We start from the raw sequence: 21,888 nt of genomic DNA, 5'->3' as shown, positions 1-21,888 counted from the left end.
ATAAGGAACTGTCCTACAAAAATCATGAAATACCAGCAGCCTACCCAGGGAAAGAAATGCCAGCAGCCTACCCCAGGAAAGAGTGTCCAGGGCCATAGAAGAACTTGAAGGCACTATTACTCCTAATGATTAGTTCCTTTCTGGTCATTTATTCTGACTCTATTGCTTCTCAGATGAAATTACATAAAGTATCTTTTTATTTATTTTTTATTTTTTAGTATCTTTATTAAGGTACTGAAATAAAAATACAAAGGGTTTATAGGTATTATTGATGAAATATTTCAGATAACCTCTCCTTTTGTTAGGCTGAATAAAGAAACATGCTCAAATCACAGATTTATTCTTAAGAGAACTTATAAAAATAACACCCCAAGTCCCAAATCCATCAGGCAGGCATAATGGTGGCCTAGGAGGTGCAAACTTTGTCACACGAAGGGGACTTAGAAAAATCTGTGTATGTATTAGTTATAATGGAAGTTGGGTTTCTATCCAGCTGAGAAGCAGCTATAAACATGGACAGAAGAAAACTAAAATGAAGCCAACAGTTTGAGATTTGAATCAGGGCCAATGGTATCAGTGAAAGTTTTGTTTTGTTTTGTAACACACACTAACACAGAAATAGAAAAGAATACCCAGTTCTGCATATGCTTACAGATGTATGTACCTTAAATGAGCCTTTCCCCGGGGCAAGGCAGATATTACCTCCTAAGCCATCTTCCAGTAACCTCCAGTCTCCATCCCATTCCATCTGCTTCTAATAATTTCTATGGTGCTACTTTCCATGCATAATCCCAAAATACTTACTTTTGTTGTTCATTTTGGCTATGTCATGAGCACCGGAATGGAAAACCAGGCTCATAATTTGACTTATTGTTATTTTTGCTTTCACATTCTTTCACTGTGGTAAAACTTACATGATACTGAATTTATCATTAGTTCAGTACCATTAAAAACATACTATGATATTTGGACATTTTCACATGCAATTCTGTTCTTTTAAAAGCTTGTGGAGGGGAAAAAAAAATCAAAACATTTTTTCCCCTTCCTTTCATTCCATTGTGAAAGTCTATGAAAGGATTGGGCCTCACAGATGAAGTTAACAATAACACCACACGCCACCCTTTCCCAGGCACAAATTTAGAAACCTGCTAACCACTAGCTCACCATTTATTTACCAGACTCTGGTTATGACAGGAACAACAGTGTGTATGTGTGACAGAACTGATATTAAACTGGGAAATAGCAAGACTCCCCACAGCAGGCTAGATGGCCGTGCTGCCAGAGAACCAACTCTACATAAGATGTCTTCCAGCGGGTGCCAGGTTTGAGCCCTAGAAGTTTTAACTCTTTGTGACGTATGTCCCTTTCATCTTCAAACTAGCGATGAAAATTAGTCAGGATATAGGCTCTTCTTCTAGAAAAGACTAGGTGCTTGCTCGGCTTCCTAGAGTGTAACTGCCACACTCACGGTATATGCTTACTTATCCCTGCAGCCACTTCTGTACTACAGCTGAGCTGAGTGACTCTGACAGGGGCTCTGGGGCACACCCGACCTCAAGTAGCTATTCTCTTTACAAAAACATGGCCAACTCTTCTAGTATATGAAAAACGTTAGACAAATTGTAAATCCAAACCTGGTGGCGTAATCAGGGTTCTCCTATGTTCTTTACACCAACCAACTGGGTGAATGTGCGGACTGGATGACTCACACCTGCAGGTCATATAAGTTAAAAGGCTGTAGTTACTGGAGAGATAGGCAAATGCTGTCAGAAGTTTTTAAGAGGAAAATTAATTAGTGGTTAGGAACACGTCCAGGAGTTCTACCTATTACGATCTATCCAAATTGAAAAATGCTAAAGGATCTTTCATTCTTCATATAAAAATGTATGTAAGGAAGTTTTCCACACATATAGCGTATTTTAGCTAGATAAATATCATACGGAGTTGAGACTATAATTTTATTTTCACACACATTAAAAAAAAGTTGTTAAAGTCTAAACCTTCAAATGCAGAAAAAGTACAAAGAAAGCATCAAATACAAACATCACATAAAAAAAAAAAACTACGTAAAAGGAGAGTTAAAATTACCTTAGCATCTTTAAGGCAAGCGTGCAAGCCCACTGTCAAGAAACAGCATGCTAGAGTACCAACGGAAATCGGGAAAAGTAGTAAGGGGTCATGGGACAGGCAGTGGTCAAGGACAGAACACACATGGAGTGAAGGGTCAGGGGGAGAATGGAGAAGGAAGGGGGTGAGGATGGGGGCAGGGCAGGCGTAAGGGGTAGTGCAGCAGAAAGGGTTAACTAGCACTAACAACTTTAAGATGTCGTGTGGGAGCTTCCTGCTGTAGGGGCTTCCTAAACACACATATTATACACGCAGTTATAGACACCAGATACTTCTTACAGATACCACAAACTATCAAAAGGCCCAGTGGAAATAACGGGGTGCTACTTCTGTTACCCCGTAGAACTGCAGAGAATAAAACGAGGCACTTCTAAGACCCTTTGTCCTTTCTCCTGCTTGTCATCTTTACTAGGATTGAGCTCACGTTTTCCCAGAGCCTTCCCCATCAGCACCCAAAGCTGGTGCTTTGACTCTTTGCTCCTAAGCACATGTGTTCTGTGAATTCCTCGCCTCAACATGTAATATATTTCACCCATTTATCTGCTCACTGGTTCTTTTAAGTAGCAAGTGAAGATAATATGCTAAAAAGTGGTATGCCTGGCTGGCGCTGGGCAGACCCTGAGGAAACAGCCATAGTAAAGTAAGTGTAAGTTTCTTGTCTCTGTGGCCTGTGCAGCATTGTAGAAAGGAACTGTAGAAATGAGATAACGTCCCCTCTATCTGGAAAGGACTGGAGCCCAGGACCCCGGAAGACAACAAATGCAGAGATGCTCAAGTGCCTTATGGCATTTGTATATTCTGTATGTGCGTCTCCCGGGGTACTTTAAACCACCCCTAGATGACTTACAGTAGCTTAGTACAATGTAAATATTAGAGAATTGTTACAGGGAAATAACTTATGTTAAGCGTGTGCACGTTTAGTGCTGATGTAACCATCATGGGGCTGATTACATCTGTGAGCTCTGGTTAGCGCAAAGGGAAACAGATGGAGTAAAGGCATGGGCTGAGTGAGAGGGGAAAGGTGTCATCCCTCTCTACGGGCGCAGCCAAGCCAGCCTCTCAAGGGGCAAGTTTTGAGACTTGAAGGGTGTGATGAGTGAGAGAAGTGAGCCACTCAGACACAGAAAGGAAATTATTCTGGGGAGAGACAACGAGCCCAAGTGTTCTGAAGGGGATCCTAGCAGTGCTGTGTCAGGAATAGAACATAAGGGACTGAAGGAAACAGAGTAACTTTATGTCAGAGGTGGGAGGGGCGGGCCGGGACTATTTGGTACATAACAAAGCGTAGCGTGTTAGTCAGGAGTGAAGTGAAACATTGTGGCGGGTGTTGTTCAGAGAAGTAGCTTAGTTCGATTTATGCCTTAATGTGCTTATTTTTAACTATTATGCAAAGCGTAATCTGATATTCCACAACAAGAGCCAGTTAGAAGGCAACGCAAAGTGATCACAGTAGCCTGGACCACAGGGCATGAAAACAGCCCATGGGTGGGTTTAGATGAACCTTCTAAGCAGAGACCTAAGAGCACTTGTGGGTACATTTAACACAGGACTTGAGTGAACTGAAGAAGCCAGGACACCACAAGTTTCTGGCAGCGTGAATGTAGCTGCCATTTCCTGGGCCAGGAGAGACTGCTAGCAGTGGCTCTGACATTTCAGGTGCTGAATGAGAGAGAGCTCCTGCTATGGGCATGTTCAGCAGGGTTAGGGTTAGGCAAACAAGATGGGATGTCAAATAAACTGTGAAAACAAAAGTCTAGATAGAGTTCACAGGGAAAGAAGACCAGGGCCCAAAGTATCCATTTCAGAGTTATGAGCATTTGGGATGATTCTTAATCCATGAGCAGACCTGAGACAATGGGGGCGGGCAGGGAGGGGCAGGGTGGGGAGGAGGTCTGCATCAGATGACTAGTAAGTGATGTAACAACTGGATTCAATGGAGCTACAGTCCAAAGGAGAAGCAAGGGCTAATCACGGGGCCTGTCAAGAGAAAGGTCTCTAGCATCAGTGGTGAGAGTACAACACCCAAGTGAGAACAAAATGGGGCTAGGAGAGAACGAAAGAAGCGATGATGTGGACAGTGACACGGAAAGCATATTTATCTAAGAAGCTCAGGTACAAATGGACTCAGTGAAATGAGGCATCAGAGAGCAAAAGGGAAGGTCTGCCTTGCTGCTTGTTGGAAAACTGAATGACGTGGGGTGGAGCGTATGTGGGAATTTTCTATTTTCTAAGTGATTCTTAAATTACCTGAAGATAAAAATTGTTATTACTTTTTAACTAGACAAGTAAACAATTGTCAGGAAAGAAACAGATGCTGAGCAGACCCTGTGACGGGGGCATCCTATATGCTAAGTATGCATCAGGGGTTAAAACAAACTTCTCTTCCTTCATGTGTGCACTGGTAAAAGGAATTCATCAGAGCGCATAGATGTGCACCATGAAGAAGAGAGAACTAGAATTGAAGTCACAGGGGTGGGGGGCTGGGGGGGGAGGTTGAGCGGGTGGGGGGGGTGGGGCAGGTGGGGGGTGGGCAGGAGGGCAAGAGAGCAGCTAAGCTGGTCACCGGCATGGAGATCAGGAAGGTGAGGCACGTGAAGTGCAGAAAGACTTGTGCTTTTTTTCTCAGTTAAATAAGAAAGCAAATATCTGCCTTGAAAGGGGCCAGAGTTAGGGTGTAAAAAGTCTGAGAGAGGAGAAAACCAGAGGGAAATGTAGTAGCCTGGAGGGGTAGACAGGAGATGCAAGGACTGAGGGCCCAGCTGACCTTCCCTCACATTGGCAGCCACAAGGGTTACGTCACAGTAGTCAGCATGTGGTGGCCTTGTCTCTAGCTGTGTGCAATGGCCAGGCTCGGTCACAGTAGCCAGGAAGAGGATTCAACCCACACTGGGATGGAACCAGGCAAATATACAATACGGAGATAGACCGTAGTTGCAAAGGAGAATGACAAGAGGCCTACAGGCACACCACAGCATTGTTCTTAAAAAACAAACAGACAACTGAGCCGGGCGTGGTGGCACACGCCTTTAATCCCAGCATTTGGGAGGCAGAGGCAGGCGAATTGCTGTGAGTTCGAGGCCAGCCTGCTCTACAAAGTGAGTCCAGGATGGCCAAGGCCAAGGCCAGAGACCCTGTCTCGAAAAACAAAACAAAACAGACAAAAAAAAAAAAACCAGTTAGAACCTTTCCCCACATGCGCTCAAGGATAGCAGGTATCCTGAAACACACACACACACACAGACACACGCGCGCACGCGCGCACACACACACATGAGGCAGAAGGACAGAGAGAGAGAGAGAGAGAGAGAGAGAGAGAGAGAGAGAGAGAGAGAAGGAGAGAGAGCAGGCAGAGAAGGGAAGGAGACAGAGACAGGCAGAGATACACCTGATGAGACCAGACCTGAAACTGGGGTCCAGATACACATAGAATGTCAAGGAATTCCAGCACAGTATACGTCAGTACACAGCATGTTAAGAGACTAAGTTTCGCTATAAAGAAGCCAGGTTCCAATTACTTGAAGCAGCAGTTCCTGAAGCACACATTGTCAGCAGTGACACATGCTGAGGTAAGAAACCACTATGCAAAGCTGACTTTTCTCAGAGCTTTCTCAAGAGAAAATACTTTAACTTCAGGCTGGAGAGGTGGCTCAGCAGTAAGAGCACTCACTGGTGCTCTTCCAGAGGACCAGCTTCGAGTCCCAGACAACCACCTGGGCGTTCACAATCATCTAAAACTCCCTCCAGTTCCTGGGGGGGGGGGTTGATGCCCTCTTCTGGTATTAGCAAGCATTGCACTCACTAGATACACAGGCACACAAGCAGACAGAACAGCTGTACCCATAAACAGCTAGGCAATGTCAAGTTCATCCTTTTTCATGAAAGACTTTTAATATATAGCTCCTTATAATGAACTGTTACAATTATATTAGTACAGTTATTCGGATATTCTCAGCTTTTCTTAATCATTTTAGTTATGGACTTTTACTGACAATGTGGTACCTTTAAGAAAGGCAGAAATGTAACAAAAGATCTTAATCTTGATCACTTGTGTTTTTATGTAAAATCGTGGGGGAACTACATTTAAGTAAGTGAAAATTCATCATGAAGTCTCCTATGATCCATTTGAATCAAGACTCGTATGTTCTAAGACTAACAATTCACACACATTCACACACATACACACACACACACACACACACACACACCAAAAACCCCTCATTATTTATACTTTAGCTATAACGTGAGCAATACATGAAGAGTATGCTATAGAAACACAAACAGGCTGAGTGAGGGCCCAGCCCCCTAGAGTTGAAAAGAAAGATGTGTTCTGTTGGCAGGGGTCATTTGTTTAGCTTAGACTAGCCTCAAACTTGCTGTGTAGCTGTGATTGACTCTCACCCCCTGATCTTCTGGCCTCCACCTCCCATGAGATTACAAGTATGTACTACCACGCCACAGCCAAAACCTACATAAAAATCACGTACGTGAGCAAGGCTGGGTAGAGGGGCAAGCAAGGATGTGTATGGTAAGCACTAATGTATTTTTCAAGCAGCAGTGGTTGCAGTCCTGTAAGATACGACACTGACCTCTTCCACTACCTCATCCCATGGCAGTTTCCTAACCAGCACACACTATCTATTAACTCCCTGCTCTGCTGATAAGCCCCAGACTTCATTATTTCTCCCTTCCATCCCTAACTCAAGTTAATCACTGTGGTTTTTGCTTAGAATCTCTTGATAACACACTAACTTGGCGAAGCTCAAAGTGATGCCATGTAGTCACTCTGGGGTCAAACTTTTGTTTCTTCCTGTTCTCCAGGCTGAGAGGAGAAGTGATGAATGTGACCAATAATGTAGTGTCAGATATTTCCACTCTCCTGCTTCACAGTGGTTTGAGACCTTCCTCCCTAGAAGGTCACCGCAGCGTTTCCCAGCAAAAACCCTATGCCTTCAGCGCCAAGCTTTTCTACTGAGTGTCCCCTACAGTCACCTCCTCAGCCATCTGCAAACTGGTGTAACTCTCTGAGAAGCCTTTCTCCATGTGCCTTCCAGTGATGTGGAGTGGATCTTTTACTCCACAGAAGACAGCAACAGCTGATGCTAAGGAAACATTTGAGCACTAACCACCAATGACTGGTGACATGTTTCTCTCCTTCCTGAGAACACAGGCCCCCAGGACTTTCTAGTTCCCATTCACTTTATGTCCTCCTGTCACCACAGACACACAGTGTACCTCCAACTAAACTCAGCCATAGCGGCCTGTCGCCTTTGATGCCCACTCTAAGAACCATGTTACCAGTACACCAATATTACATTAGGGAGAAACAAACCTTTTACTATTCTCAATTCATGAGCGTAAAAGATATCCACCTCTGAGAGCAGCTTGTAGTTTACTTCTAACAGCTGGGGAAAGAGGTTTCTTCTACGTCACTAACTTGACGCTTCTCTTTCCGCAGATCTGTTTCTGGCTGACTTCTGCCCTGACTGATACCACACCAGAATAAAACCAAAGTGGCTGAGGCTGCAGTTCCACCCACTCAGGGCTCTGTGCTAAACATGCTCAGTCCTGCTGTCATGTTGTCCTGAATCCCCAAAGACAATGAAAATAACCATTTCTTACAGGGAAAATATTTTTCTCAGTGCCTGGGAGGAAAGAAGAGACGACTGGTCTTATTATAGGCTCCATCCCTGGAGCCCAATGTCAAGCAGGAGGAAGGTAGGAGGAAAAAAGGCCTACGTATGCAATAGGGTGTGAGGTACAAAACTCCCAAGGTCCCTGTGACAGAGCAAGACAGGGCAGAGGTTCCTCCATCTTGTATTCTTGCTGAGGCCATTTAAGATTTAACTAGAATTTGATCCCCTTTGTGGAGAATCCCATGGAAAAAAAACAAACTCTCTTCTAGGAACCCAAGATCAAGATGCCCCAGCTAACTTAGCTTAGCTTCTGCTAAACTGCCTGCTACGCAGACCTCTCCACCTCTCCTTCCAGCTAGCTGCTTAACTTAAACCTCCTGCTTGTGCAGACCCTCCCCCTCCAGCTCCTAAACAGTAGGTGTTACACTTGGGTCAGAATACCTGAGGGTAGTCCTAGCCAACTGGAATAAAGACCTTTTGATTTGCTATAAACTGGGTCTGAGTGGTCGCCTGCTAGCATGCAGGTGATTGCGCTGGCCTGCCCTCAGGGACCTAGCAACATCTTATGTCATCACCTACCACTGCCAGGTGTGAGCTGACAGATAAAAGGACCTCTGCCCCGCCCCCCTCCCCCACAGGCACAGACACAGATGCAGACACACACACACACACACACACACACACACACACACACACACACACACCTCTCTGTTCCCACATTTTTATCGCTCCCTCTTCCTTTTTGGCCTTCTCTCTGTCCTCACGGCTCTGCCTCGTCTGCCTGCCTCTATCCTTTCTCCAGGCCCTCACTCCTCTTCCCCCTTACACAAGAGCTGTTGTGCGACACAATCCCTCAGGGGCACACCTTGGCACAGGCCCTCCACGGCACCCCTCACCACATCATTCTATTTCATAACAACCTCCGCTGGGTGCCCTGTAACAAACAGTCCTCGCTCTCCTTTCTGCATCTTTCATGTAGTTTCAATATTCTGTGATGCTTAACATCACTTGTAAGCCTAACAATCATCAGGACACGCAGAGGTAAAACGACTTCATTTCTAGCATATATCACATCCCCTCTTTGGTCCTGCATTCATTTTCATCATGTTCCTCTTTAGGAGGAGGAAATACTTTATTATAAGTAAACCTGTGTTATCCTGCTGTAGGCAGATGCATGCTTCTCACTCCCTCTGCGTAAAATGGAATGGAGCTTCCCTATACAAGTTAAGCGGGGGGGGGGGGGGGGGGGGGGGGGGAGACTATCATTTCAAAACTATTTTAAATTGAAAAAGAAAAAAAAATGTAACTTCAATTACACAGCAAACTAATTTATGCAGAGAAAAAGTCCATAATTGGAAGACTAGAGAAATGGAGATAGGCATTCTAGCACACTTAAGCAAGTTTTAATGTGCCTCAGCTGCACACTGAGGAAGGGCACACAATTTCTTTTTCTGACAATTAACAAAATACGACTTCGTGTCAATAGAAGTATAAATAATCCTCAAAGAACATTCCAGTCTGAAAATAAGGGCATTAGTTTATGCTTTTTAAATGTGCAAAATCAGTTCTGGGCGAGCAGATTTCCCTTTGTAGCTCTTCCTCAGAAAGAAAGCAGGGTCCTATTTATTCACCAAGGTACCTACAACAAAGAAAGCGCCTGTGCCAAAGCTACCCACAGTCATTACTTTCTTCCAAAAATCCAAATACAGAGGAAATGTCACATTGAAGAAGTAACTATGGCTCTGAAACACTGTAATGCTCTGGCCACGGTGGCTAAGCCTTTAATCCCAGCCCTGGGAGGCAAAGGCAGGTTGATTTCTGTAAGTTTGAGGCCACCCTGGTCTACATGGTGAATTTTAGGAAAGCTATACAAAGAGACCTTGTTTCAAAAAGCAAATAAACAACAACACGGAACAACAAAAATTGAAAATGACAATAACGACAACAAAACCACTTTTGTACTTATATGGTCATACAAATAAACACTAACTCATTTTTCCAAGTCAAATAAAAGACCGAGCACGGTTCTCTTTTGTAGGGGCCAGAGAGATGGCTCTGGAGATAGAGCAACTGCTGCACAGACATGAAGTCCAGAGTTTGGAACCCCAGCACCCACATAAAGCTAGGTGCATGTGGCACCCAGCCAGTAACCCAGCACCCAAGAGGCCAGTAGGGGATCCTCTAGGAAAGATGGCTAGTTAGACTAGCTGAGTTAGCAAGCTCAAAAGTGCAGCGAAAGACTCCAGAAATCACAATGAAGTGATGGAGGGAGATGCTGACTTTAAGTTCTAGCCCCCAAATTAACCGCACATGCATATTCTCACACACACACACACACACACACATACACACACACACACACACACATACACACACACTTAAATTCAATGACTGCGCTTCTTAAATGATTTAAGAGAAGCTGATACCTAAAATTCAGTTTGAGGATAAAAGAGAATCATTGGCAGATCTACTGAATACACGGACTAAATCGTGAAATATAACGGGTAAGGGTGCTTGCCACTAACCCTGACGGCCTGAGCGCAACCCAAGCCCTGGGACTCCCATGGCAGAAGGAGAGAAACAATTCCTAAACATTGTTCTGTGATCTCCATTCGCACTCCCCTCAATAAATATAAATATACATAACATATATTGGAGGAGACATGTAAGAAAGGTGGCTGTGTTTACATTAGTTAGTACTGGCTTGGTAATGCTGCCTGTATTACAGCTGACATATCTCTAAAACAGTCTTATTTCAAATGTCCTCAAGACAGAAACGCTTCAGAGATGGTTTTCACCAGGAAAGTCAATCCTAGTCATCAGCTGCGTAATCAAAATATAATGTTAGGCTGAGGCTGCAGCCTAGGGGTGGAGCACATGCCCAGCATGCACAGCGACCTGGGTTTGACCCTTAGCGTCACTTGGATGCACGTAAACTCAGTGCTCTAGTACAACAATTTCATTATGCTATAGTTCCCTCACCACTGTATATAGCATATACAAAAATGATAAGGATTAAAAAACAACATATTCCTTAACTGGTATCATCTTTAGTCAGCTATCTTAATGACCCAATCAGCTGAGTATAAACATATGAAGAGATGATTAATATAAATTCCCCAAAAGTTATACAAGACACTCAAGAGGAGGAGGAGCGTGAGCCTGTGCGGGCATGTACATTGTAGGCATGTGTTGGGAATACAGGGCTACAAATTATGTTAGGAAGTCAAGTTAAATACAAATCCTGAGTTATCCGAAAGGATGTTAATTAGAAATATATTGCATTAGAAACACAACATGGGCCAAGCAAAAACATAAAAATCTGAAATAGGAAAAGCATGGAGCAGAACATTTTGATTTAATCTTGACTTTGTTTTACTTTATTTATATTACTTTAATTTTCTGTGTCTGGGTAATTTGCCTGCATGTATGTTTTTGTGTACAATGTGTGCAGTGCTCACCAGTGCCAGAAAAGGGTATTGGATCCCCAGAACTGGAGATAAAAGTGGTCAGATTTGCCATTTGAGTGCTGTTGCCAACCCAGGTCATTTGGAAGAGCAACCCACGCTCCATGCACGATGCCAGCTCTTCGGCCTCATCATTGTAATGTTTTCGAGACAGGCTCCCATATAATTCTGCTTGCTCTCAAAACTCCCTAGGCAGCAGAGGATAACCCTGAACTTCTGGGTCCTCCTGCCTCACCTCCCAAGAGCTAAGACCAGTCACTACATGTGGTTAGAGCTTTATTGCTTTGTTATAAACCTCATATCACCTCTTACTTTGAACTGCCCTAGGTAAGCATTAAAATTTCAAAAGCATATGTATTAATGGAGACTCTCTTACCAGTAGTCATAGCTCTCATCCCAGTTGTCAAAGTGTACCAGGAAACGATTGTCCACCATATCTGTCACCGTAGCAACGCAGATGAAGGAAGGGCTCTTTTTGTCTGCCGCCTCAAGCTTCATCCCAACTCGGAAGCCTGATGGGATCGCTGTCTGTGGAACACACGCAGCTCTAATCAGAGATGAGCACACACTCCCCAACACTAAGACCTGCATGGGGCACCCTGCTTCAAGGACAGGCATCCTTGGCTGTCTTCACCTAATTTTAAAATGCTAAGGCTGCCTCACAGTGGGGTGGCCTTTCATAAAAACAAAGCTCTCCAGTTACATTCATTAACTGAGCCTCAGACCAAAAACACTTGCAGAGTGTAAAATAATTAATTTCAGCATGTGTTTTACCTATACTAGGCAGGAGGGTTTTATTCACCACGTGGCTGACTGTTTGGCCTTCTTTCCCTTGATTACAGACTGGACGATGAAAATGATTTCACACAAAAGGTGCACTTAATTGATCTAAAAAAAATGTGGAGTCGGTACAAATTCACTTCTGCCTCCGTGAAGATCTCTCAAGTACTCGACAGAAAGTAGGTCACCTTCATATGTGAAAGCTTCAAGCTATTATAATATTGGCTTACCCCTACAGACAGTTCTATACACAGGGGCTGCAGAGGAGCTGGCTGTTAATATACACTGACACTAGGAATAGCAAGTATTTTAAGGAAATCCGTAGATTATCAGTCATCTGGATTTACAGCGAAAACAGTAAAAGTCCCTGAGTTAGTGCTTGAGGGGCAGCAAGACAGTAAGCAAGCTTCACAATCTTTTGTGGGGGAGTGGTGTTGATCTCACAGTAGGACATCTGAATAGCCTTAGCCGGGAAACATTGTAAGTCATTTCTACCCTCCAATAAAAACCCCTCGCTTTAACCGGAAGCATACAGGTGCTTTTCTGATGCTATAAGCAAACAAGTGTTACCTTTTATCTTATGGTAAAAGATTAAAAGAAAATTACATAGCTATGGTTGCAAGAATGTAAACAGACGTATCTGAAAATACTGTTAAGTCCTGAGCGAATGAAATAGGCACGTGGAAAATAATATACGGAACGCTTACACCATAGATTCGAACCCTGAAATTATATTATCACTTATGAGCATGAATATCTGACCCTTCTGAGGCAGAGAATCTAGAAACAGAAAAAAACGCCGAAGCACAGCCTAAGACTAGGCTGTGTGCTAACCATGTCCACAAATGAGAGGATGGCTCAGAGCAGTTCATCACAACGTGCCGCTGCGAGTCAGCATCAGAGGAGCAGCCGCAGGGCAGAGCCGGCAGGCTGCTGAGATCCCACCCAACCGACCTCCCTCCAGGGAAATGTCTCCTCAGAGAATATATACTGACGGGGCAGTATTTACGTCCCAGTGACTAAGCTGTCTGCCCAATTAAGAGATAATAAAATAGGCTGACCACATTCCCCCCTCTTTCTCTCCCCTTTAATTCTTTAATTCAACTAGCTTCTGCTCAATTTCCTCAGAGCACGTTTCTTCATTAGAGTGGTTCCCTCAGAGCAGCTGCCTGCTGCAGTCTCTGCCCAGATGGACGTGTCATCCTTGCTGATCTCTTGTCCCATCCGAGAGTGGTGCTGCTGCTTCTCTATGGGCTTTACTCCCTACTACCTAAAGGATGAGGCCAGGAGAGGAGGATGCTTGCACTCCTATTAGAGAGCCAGGCGTGTGCTCGCGTGTCTGCCGAGGGTCCCGGGGCTCCCTGGTGTTGCAGGGGTAAAGGGGGTTTAGAAAAGAAAACAAAACACAACTAAAAAAACAAAAAACAGAAAAAACTTTGCTTCCAGGACTCGGAATCAAGAGGCCCGTTTGTCTGCAGTGAAAGGTCACAGATGCCCTTCCATCCAGTCTTTGTCAGCTATAAGGGTGATGGTGACATTTTGTTTGCTCCTGCTCTAGTTAGATCGTATCTTGGGGAAGGAGCAGTGTAATGCATCCGGCCCCCTGGGATGCGCCACGGGAGGAACATGGAATGAAAGCAGAAAGACAGCAGAGAAACAGAAAATGCACACACGTCTGCCTTTGCTTTTGCTACAAAAACTACGGGTAACAAAGGTGTGAGCTGAACAAAGACGTGGTGGAGTCCCTGGTGACCTCCTGGCCGCAAACTCAAACAGGGCTGCATCCATTGCACGGTGTGACTCCCATCCGAACAGCGCTCCTAATTAAACGACGGCGACAGTGTGATATTCCTGCCGATTTAATTTTAATGCATCTTAATTGGTAAGTCACACCTGGACTTTATATTATGCCGTCTTCTATCATTCAATAAGACAACCATAATGTGTCTATAAAACAGATATTTATTCACGATAAATTTAAGCTAATTTTAAAGTTTAATTAAGATACGAGAACACTACTCACCAAGGCGATAAAATTTATTATAGTTCCTTGTTATTGCTTGTGATTTATCCTATGAGACACTTAAAAGTGTCTTTTCTGAAAAGAAAAGTACTTTGGATGCACTTACTATGTTCTGGTTTTCAAATAACGACTTCGGAGCAGCCTGGGCTTTGCATGTCTTAAGGTAGGACTGCCAATTAAACTCTTCTTCTTTATACCCTAGAGTGAAAGCACATGTGGATAGACTCAGGAAAGTCACAAAGCACCAGCAGTTAATTCCCAGCCCTACTTGCGTGTAGTTGGTGTTAAGTGTGCAAGCGATTCAGCTGGCCTGCCTTCAGGGTCCTAGCAACGTCTTACGTCATCAGTGCATCTGGCTTGTGCGTGGGGATAAAAGGACCCGCTGGCCTCCCCAGCTCTCATGGCTCTGTCCCCGTCTGTCTGTCTACATGACCAGTCATCCACCTCTACCTCTCAACCCGGAGGATCTATAACCCCTCCCCCTTTTCCTCGCCCCGCCCCCAATAAACTTTCTTTCTATCAGATCTGTTGCGCAGCATGTAATTGCTCAGGGGGTACACCTCGGCACGGCCAGTCACCGTGCCCGACACACACCCTCGCCTTATTATACAACAACTGGAAAACATGTTCAAATCAAGCGCCCAAATAATTTTTTTCAATACATAAAATTTAACCCATAATTTATAACTACATATTTTTAGGTGCAAGGGGTGTTTATCTTCAGCAAAGTTTGTTATTAATTTTTCAATTCTAAGTGGATGTGGTCATGGATATATAGAAAGAGAATAAGGAGGGAAACGTATTTTGAACCTGGTATGCTTGTACTGTCAAGCTACCTCCGTCAACACACTGTTGCAACTCCTCAGAAGTAGGAGTAGTGAACTGGAGTAATCTCATTCCTCAAATACGAAGTTGGAAAAAAATATTTAAAAAAAATTATTTTAGCTCTTAAAAAAATATAATTTAATGTTCACAAAGGGTTTTGGCAAAGTACAGTAAGATCAAGTCCTTGCCTAACTTTCCCAATTCATCGGTCAGCATTTTCTTAAAAGAAATGAATTTCTAAAAGGGCTTTTTATCTTTCTCCAAACACCACACTGTCTTTAGAACAAAGTGATGGTAGCCCACTCTAAAATAACTTTTGGGGCTGGAGCGTAGCTCAGAGGTAGAACTCTTGCCTGGCTTGTGCAGGGGCCTCTGCGCTATCAAACTGCATTCTGACACCCTGAAAAAGTTTAAAAGAAGGAACTAATATCAAATACACAGGGGATGGGCTGAAAATGGTAATGTCTGTTTTTCTGGGAATTTTTAAAAATTAATTATAAAACAGGTTAAAACAAACAAAAAACAAAAAACAAAAAACCCCAAACCCTGGCAGACTAAAGTATAAAGAACTCCCCTGGGTATGTATGGTTGTGCATCTGTCAGCACTCAAGGGCCAGTGAGAACAGTGGCTCTTCACCGAGACAACATCTGTGCATGGTAAATTTCTGCGGGTTCAAGATACAGTTCCTCAGGATTCTTTCTCCCTCCTCTCTCCCTCCGCTGATCCTCTCGCCCTGAGATAAAGTCTGCCTACTGTAATCTTGACTAAGTATTCTCCTCCCATAGCCTCCACAGTACTAGGATTACAGGTATGCACCATCAAGACTTTTTTATATAATAAATAAAATAGCAGTAAAACTAATGTCTCAAATAGGTTTTTTAAGGCTATACATATATATATATGTTTACATATTTGCATATATACAGATAAAACTGATCTTATGTAAAGGTTGCTTATAGTCAAAAATTATTATTCAGGCATTATTTTATATGCAAATAAGTAAATGGAAATAATTCATTCTCTTTATTTGAATTTTTTAAAAGAAACATGTTTTACACCATGAGCAGTAAACTTGAATTAATCATCATAAAGAGTAATTTCTAAAAATTCCAAGTTAGCATCTAAGAAAGTAAGATTTGACTGAATTTAAAGTATGATCAGAAAGTAGCAGTACCTTTTGGAGGGCGGAGTTTGTGGCCAGTTTTCTCACACCACCCTACTGGGTGGATGTCCAGAGCATCTGCATTTACCCAGAAGTCATAGCAATCAGAATATCCGTCAAAGTGAAGCTTTATCCTATATCCACAAACCTGAAATAAGTACGCAGGTTGAGTGAGTTAAAATACACACACACACACACACACACACACACACACACACACACACACACACGCAACACCAGAGTAAATTAGCTTATGTAGCAAGTATGACATGTCCTTAGGGAGGTTAAGAAGATGGCCTTGTCAGTAAGGCGCTTGCCTCTCATGAGGAAGAAGCTCGAGGCTGCATGCACAGCTAGCAATGTGACACACACACCCCAAATAGTGAAGTGATTGTAGTTATTGTCATTGAAAGGGCTCCTTAATGCTTTCTATTAAAATTCAAGTGGCAGACAAAATTATACAAGGCGAGAGTCAGTCTTTGGGAAAATTATGTGTGCACTTACATATATGTTATATTTCTCCTTCTAAAAATGAATGGACATTTATACACATATTTATACACACACACACGCATAATTAAACTCTTAAGAATATGACAAGATATTGACATCTGGGAAGTGGGAACAGAAAGGAAGGATCAAAGAAAGGGAATAATGTCCCACATGTTATATTTTAATTAAAATGCACCAATATATAACATATACGAATTCACAGTTATGCCTACTCTTCCCAGAACCTAGAGTCCTGGGTGACACTAAAGTGCTAGGGGTCCCTGGCAAATGCAATGTCTCAGGAAGGCTGGGAGCTCCTCTCACCTCCACCACCTCATGCCCAGAGGGAGCTCAGCTTCTCCTGCCTACCCTGCCTTGCAGGCAGCTGTCTCTGTTCCCTTTGGTCGTTTTTTAACCTCTAGTCCCTTGAGGTCACAGTACTCTGAGCTTGTCCTCTAGTAAACAGTTCCTACACTCTCAGCCTCCGAGAGCCCCCCCTCGCAAGCTCCTCCTTGCCTCAAGGCTTCTCCTCCTCCACAGCTGACTCCTGCAGCTGCTCCCCCAAGGCTTGGGCCGCAGGGTGGCGCTATATCTCACCTTGCTCGCCCTCCTCTTGCCTGTACTTTTAGCGTGTCCCCTCCCCTTAAGACCCTGAGGCCAGCCAGGTGGTGACACACTCCCGGAATCCCAGCACTCTGGGAGGCGGAGGCAAGCGAAGCTACACAGAGAATCCCTGTCTCAGAGGACCAAAGAGGAGCCTGAGCCCCAGCTGATGACTTCTCTCCATTCTCCTGTGGAACTGGTCCCCACCAGGGACTGGCATGCCTTTCAACATCTGCACTAAAGGTCCAAGCCTCGGAGGAAAGCCTAGGCCGATACACCTTTCCCCAAGCTTCTATGCGCGCACCTACACCTAGCCTAGCGAATGCTTCTGGGAAGCCAGGGTTGTAGGGTTTGAGGGGTGGGGAATCATTTCTCATTATTCATAAACTCTGCACCTATGAACTCACTTGCTTGTTAAAATTTATTTCTAACACAAATTAACATACTTGGTGCTTGTAGAGATGTGAATACATAAAGGCAACAATGGGACCCAAGACCCAAGACCCAGGTTCCCAGCAGGAACTGGCAGGGCCTTCCCTTTGGGACTTTCCTCTCTGAAGGAGCACCTTACGCACTGTCTGTTTAGTACCATGTTTTCTGATGGTGATTTCACTCACTAACCTCTAAGTTCCCAGAATGATGTGCTGTATCTAATGGAGGAATAGTGAGAGAGGCTTAGGGGAGCTTTGTTTGTGTTTGCTGATGAATGAGAGCTCAGTTTTAACAGAACAATAGTAAACAAGGAGTCATCAAATAAAAACAAGCCGGTGTGGCAGACCCAAGTACTGTGCCCACAGGCTCCCTCCCAGGCCTACGTTTCCTGTGGGAACAATGCTTTCCCAAGAGCTAATCTGAGGGACAGAATAACCTTAAGTAAGAATAGAGGCACACGAGTCAACTAACCACCCTGCTGGCAACCCCAGCATCTGGGAAACTGAGGCAGCAGGACAGTGGCTGTTTAAAAAAAGAGAGAAAGAAAAAGAAATTAGACTATGACAGAATGCTGCCTGTCTCCATCACAAAGGTGTCCCTAAGGAGCCACCTAACTTACTTTCTCCTTACTCACACCAATCTTTTCTGCCTTGCCATGCCCCAAAGCCACCAACCCAGTCAACTCCACTCCTTTGACAACCCTTCAACACCTGTGTCAAGAAGGTCCTGCTGTCTGCTTCAAACAGGCGAGACTGCTGTGCTCAGGACCCCAGCCTTTATCCCATCTTCCTGTTCAAGTGCAGGGAGGGACTTGCTTCCTAGAGTAAACTCCCAAGGCCCTTGGAGTATCAGGACCCCATCTGCTCTTCTGCCCTCTCTAGGGCAGGGGGCAGATTAAAATAGAGCCCAAACTGTTATTTGGCCTTAGGTAAACAAATTCTCACACATCCTTGGTGAGATTTAAGAACTGAGAAAATCAAGGAAATCCAGTTAAACCTAAATTAGCCTTAGCAAGAACAGGAGCCGGAGGAACCTCTGCCCTGCCCTGCCACACAGCAGTAATATGTATCAGAAACTTCTCATTTGGGAGTTCCAGGGTTGGCTCTTACAGACCCGCATAAGCACAAACAAGCAGAGATGAAGACATGGACAGCTGTTCATTCAAGAACAACATAGTTCATGATGTCAGGAGGTGGGGACAGGGTACCGCTATGCAGATTCTAGCTTCAAATTCACCATCCTCCTGCCTTAGAAGTGTAGATGCCCATTCAATTGACATGAACAGGCAAGCAGTAAATAAAAGCAATTCCATGGGACAAGTGTTAGTCAACCTACGCTTTCCAGAACCAGGTTCCTCCTGGCCTACAATGACTCAGTGGTCGTCACTAACAGCCAATGCAACGCATTTCCCCTGTCGCCACCACCATATTTTCCCTATGCACATGCTCCATACCCCCACAAAGCCTACGCCATCATGGTCTGGTCTGTCACTGTCTGTTTTCCAGTCCCTCTGAGGCAGACATTTTGCATCCCCTCCCCAATGAATCTCTCACATTGAGGTCTGTTGGTGGTGTGACGTTTATGACATTCCCTGGCCCAGATGGACAAGATACGCTTTCACTACAAGATCTTTCAACAATACCCAATGGTAAAAAAGTAAATGTGTATATATATATGTCACAGAAGCAAGTGGCGGATTATGCACAATGTAACATTTACATGTAGAAGAGAAAAATGTCTATATACAATTTGATGTGCAGAGTAGGCACCATGATGCAAGCAGTAAGTGGTAAGGGTGCTCTCTGGGCTTTGACAAGAGGTGGATGGGACAGAGAATAGTACTCTTAAAACTCTGTAATTGTTACAAAGAGCAAACAGCTCTTATAATGAAAAATCTACACTAAGTAAAATAAACCTCCGAAGAAAAACAAGAGTTGGGCTAGGTATGTAGCTTGGTAATAAACTGGTTGCTTAGTGATGTGTGCAGCTCTGGGTTCCCTCTTCAGAACCACAAAGCCATAAACACAGGAGTTAGAATTCCCCCCCCCCACCCCATCCCTGCCAACTCATTTCCTTCACAGATAAATCTCTTTAAAGCAATTGGGATTGGCTGAATCTTCAGACGCAATCCTGTCTGCAGATCCTGCCCATAAACACTCAGGCCAAGGACACCATGGCCTCATCTCTCACCACCACAGCTGCTGTTCCCTCCCAAGATCCCGATCCAGTCTACAGATAGTCAGTCAGCACTGGGCACATGGTGAACGCCCGGGGTGTGCCCCAGGTAGCTAGTTACTGCTCCCTGTGATCAAGTGCACTCCATTTGCTTCCTTCTCCAGGAGCCAAGCTTCGTACAAGCATGGCCACTAAAATAGCTCTACAATAACTAAAACTACATCTTACTCAAAAGACCTATCCATAACCTTAGCTCAAAGGAAGGAGAAATGAGGCTACCACAGGAGGGAAAAGAAATTTTAAAAGTGTTTTCGGTTAGCTAATGGACACATTGTATGTGTGTGCGTAATATTTGGCTTATTTTTTTTAATTGAAATATTCACAGAGACATTCTAAAGTACTAAAAGTATGTATGTATGTATGTATGTATGTATGCATGTATGTATGTATATGTGTGTGTGTATACATATATATTTGCTGTTCAGTTCTATTTGTCAAGGAATGCACAATATGGCAAATTCCATAGAATCAGACAAACATCATTTCAAGTCCCAGGTCCACCACCCTGAGACATAATATGGAAAGCATGCTAAGCTTTTTACATGCTAAGCATGTAAGTGCCTCACAGGAAGCAGGCACTCAGCCAAGGGCATTTTTTTTCTCATCATTAAGGCCCCATGGCCATTATTTTCCCTTTCCAAACAAGGAGAAGGCAAAGCTCACCTCGGCCACGGTGAGGACACAGTACACTGCCTGATGCTCAGGGTCCACGCCTTCTAGCTTCATGCCGACTTTGAACCCGTTTTTGTTGTACGGAAAGGACTGGTGCTGCAATGCAAAGTGACAGCAACATGACATCATCAACAGGACCAGCTCCAACTGTGAACAATCACCATGCCTACAGATCCTCAGGGCTGGGGATGCAGTGCGAAGCCCTGCTCTTTCATACGCAGCGCTTCTAGGACTCATACCTCTTTGAAAAGCTTTGCAGGCACCGCCACAGCTTTCTCCTCCTCCAGGTAGGACGCCCAGCACCAAGTTTTCTTGCCTTTAGGAGGCAAACCTGAAAGACAGGAAACCAAATGACGGACTTTCCAAAGCTAAGAAAGGAATGAACTGTTTCAGGACGTCTCTCTCTCTCTCTCTCTCTCTCTCTCTCTCTCTCTCTCTCTCTCTCTCTCTCTCATTCTCCCACAACCACCACAATTTCTGGCTCTTCCCTTTCCAGGGCTGACACTTCTCTCTTTCTCTGGTCCCTCTTCCAGAGAAACAAGAAGTGGGAAGTGAACTGTGGTATAAATATCTGTTCGATGAAACAGAAGAAAGTCAAAGAACTTGCAATATGTGAAAGGTCCAGCAGGAAGGCCAGAGAAGCTACGGGAAGTAAAATCTTACAGAAACAGTATGTTCAAGTGTGTTGTTTGTTCTGATGGCATCTAGATGTCGAAGGCTGAGAACAGGATAGTGACTGGGTACTTAGCAAATATCTGCTGATGCTTTGAAATGAAAAAGAAAATTGATGCGGTGAAAGTCATATTCATGGAGTACAAAGAAAATGCATATGTGATATGAACCTGAAGGCTTTGGATTAAACGTGACAAAGTGCTGGGACAAGGGAAAGGTTGCCATGGGTTGACCAGCAGCACTGCAAGCATTTGTGAATCAACTGAGATGTACAAAGCACTTTAGAAGTTCACAAAGGAAGGAAAGCTGAGCTTTTGGAAGGGGGGGGGCTGACTGAAAGGACAAGGTCTCCAAGATGGTTTGGAGCTTCGCCCTGAGCAGGTATTAAGAGGAAAAAAGAGAAAGACTGAGGAAGAGGCCATTTCATAAGTAACCAGCAGGTTGAATTTACTCCCTTCACCACACAAACAAACAAACCTTCTCAAAGGACACAGGAGGTCTGCTGTGAGGTAGAGACAGGTGGGAAGGTCTCCAACTCCTTCTGGGAGCTTAATGGAGAACCAGCAAGAAGTGCTTCCAAGCACAGCGCAGGAATGCCTGGGTCACTGTGTTCACAGCCCTGACATGGAAGAGTAGACGTGTGTAGGTTGGTAGCTGGCCTGTACAGATTAAGGTGACCTCAACTGACCTCGTTAAAGGCCTGGCCAGGCAGGTGCATCGGGCTATGTGGAGTAAAGCTAAGAGGAGCTTATGTGGGAGACACA

General features: G+C 44.2%; 1 protein-coding gene across 5 annotated transcripts in view; it reads right to left on the bottom strand.

The window, feature by feature from the left end:
- Positions 1 to 21,888, bottom strand: part of L3MBTL3 (L3MBTL histone methyl-lysine binding protein 3) — a 106,002-nt gene that overhangs the window by 44,697 nt on the left and 39,417 nt on the right. For all 5 annotated transcript variants that reach the window (XM_084775420.1, XM_084775421.1, XM_084775422.1 and 2 more), the window contains 6 exons: positions 20,692 to 20,783; positions 20,444 to 20,548; positions 16,031 to 16,166; positions 14,137 to 14,228; positions 11,604 to 11,755; positions 1,635 to 1,711 (listed from right to left, as the gene is read on the bottom strand). In XM_084775420.1, coding sequence (XP_084631546.1) covers positions 1,635 to 1,711; positions 11,604 to 11,755; positions 14,137 to 14,228; positions 16,031 to 16,166; positions 20,444 to 20,548; positions 20,692 to 20,783 — 654 coding nt within the window. The remainder of the gene's footprint in view (positions 1 to 1,634; positions 1,712 to 11,603; positions 11,756 to 14,136; positions 14,229 to 16,030; positions 16,167 to 20,443; positions 20,549 to 20,691; positions 20,784 to 21,888) is intronic.

This window comes from Acomys minous (assembly GCF_964271855.1).
Source record: "Acomys minous genome assembly, chromosome: 3".
NCBI classification, from domain to species: Eukaryota; Metazoa; Chordata; class Mammalia; order Rodentia; family Muridae; genus Acomys; species Acomys minous.
This window is presented reverse-complemented; position numbering and strand designations above follow the sequence as displayed.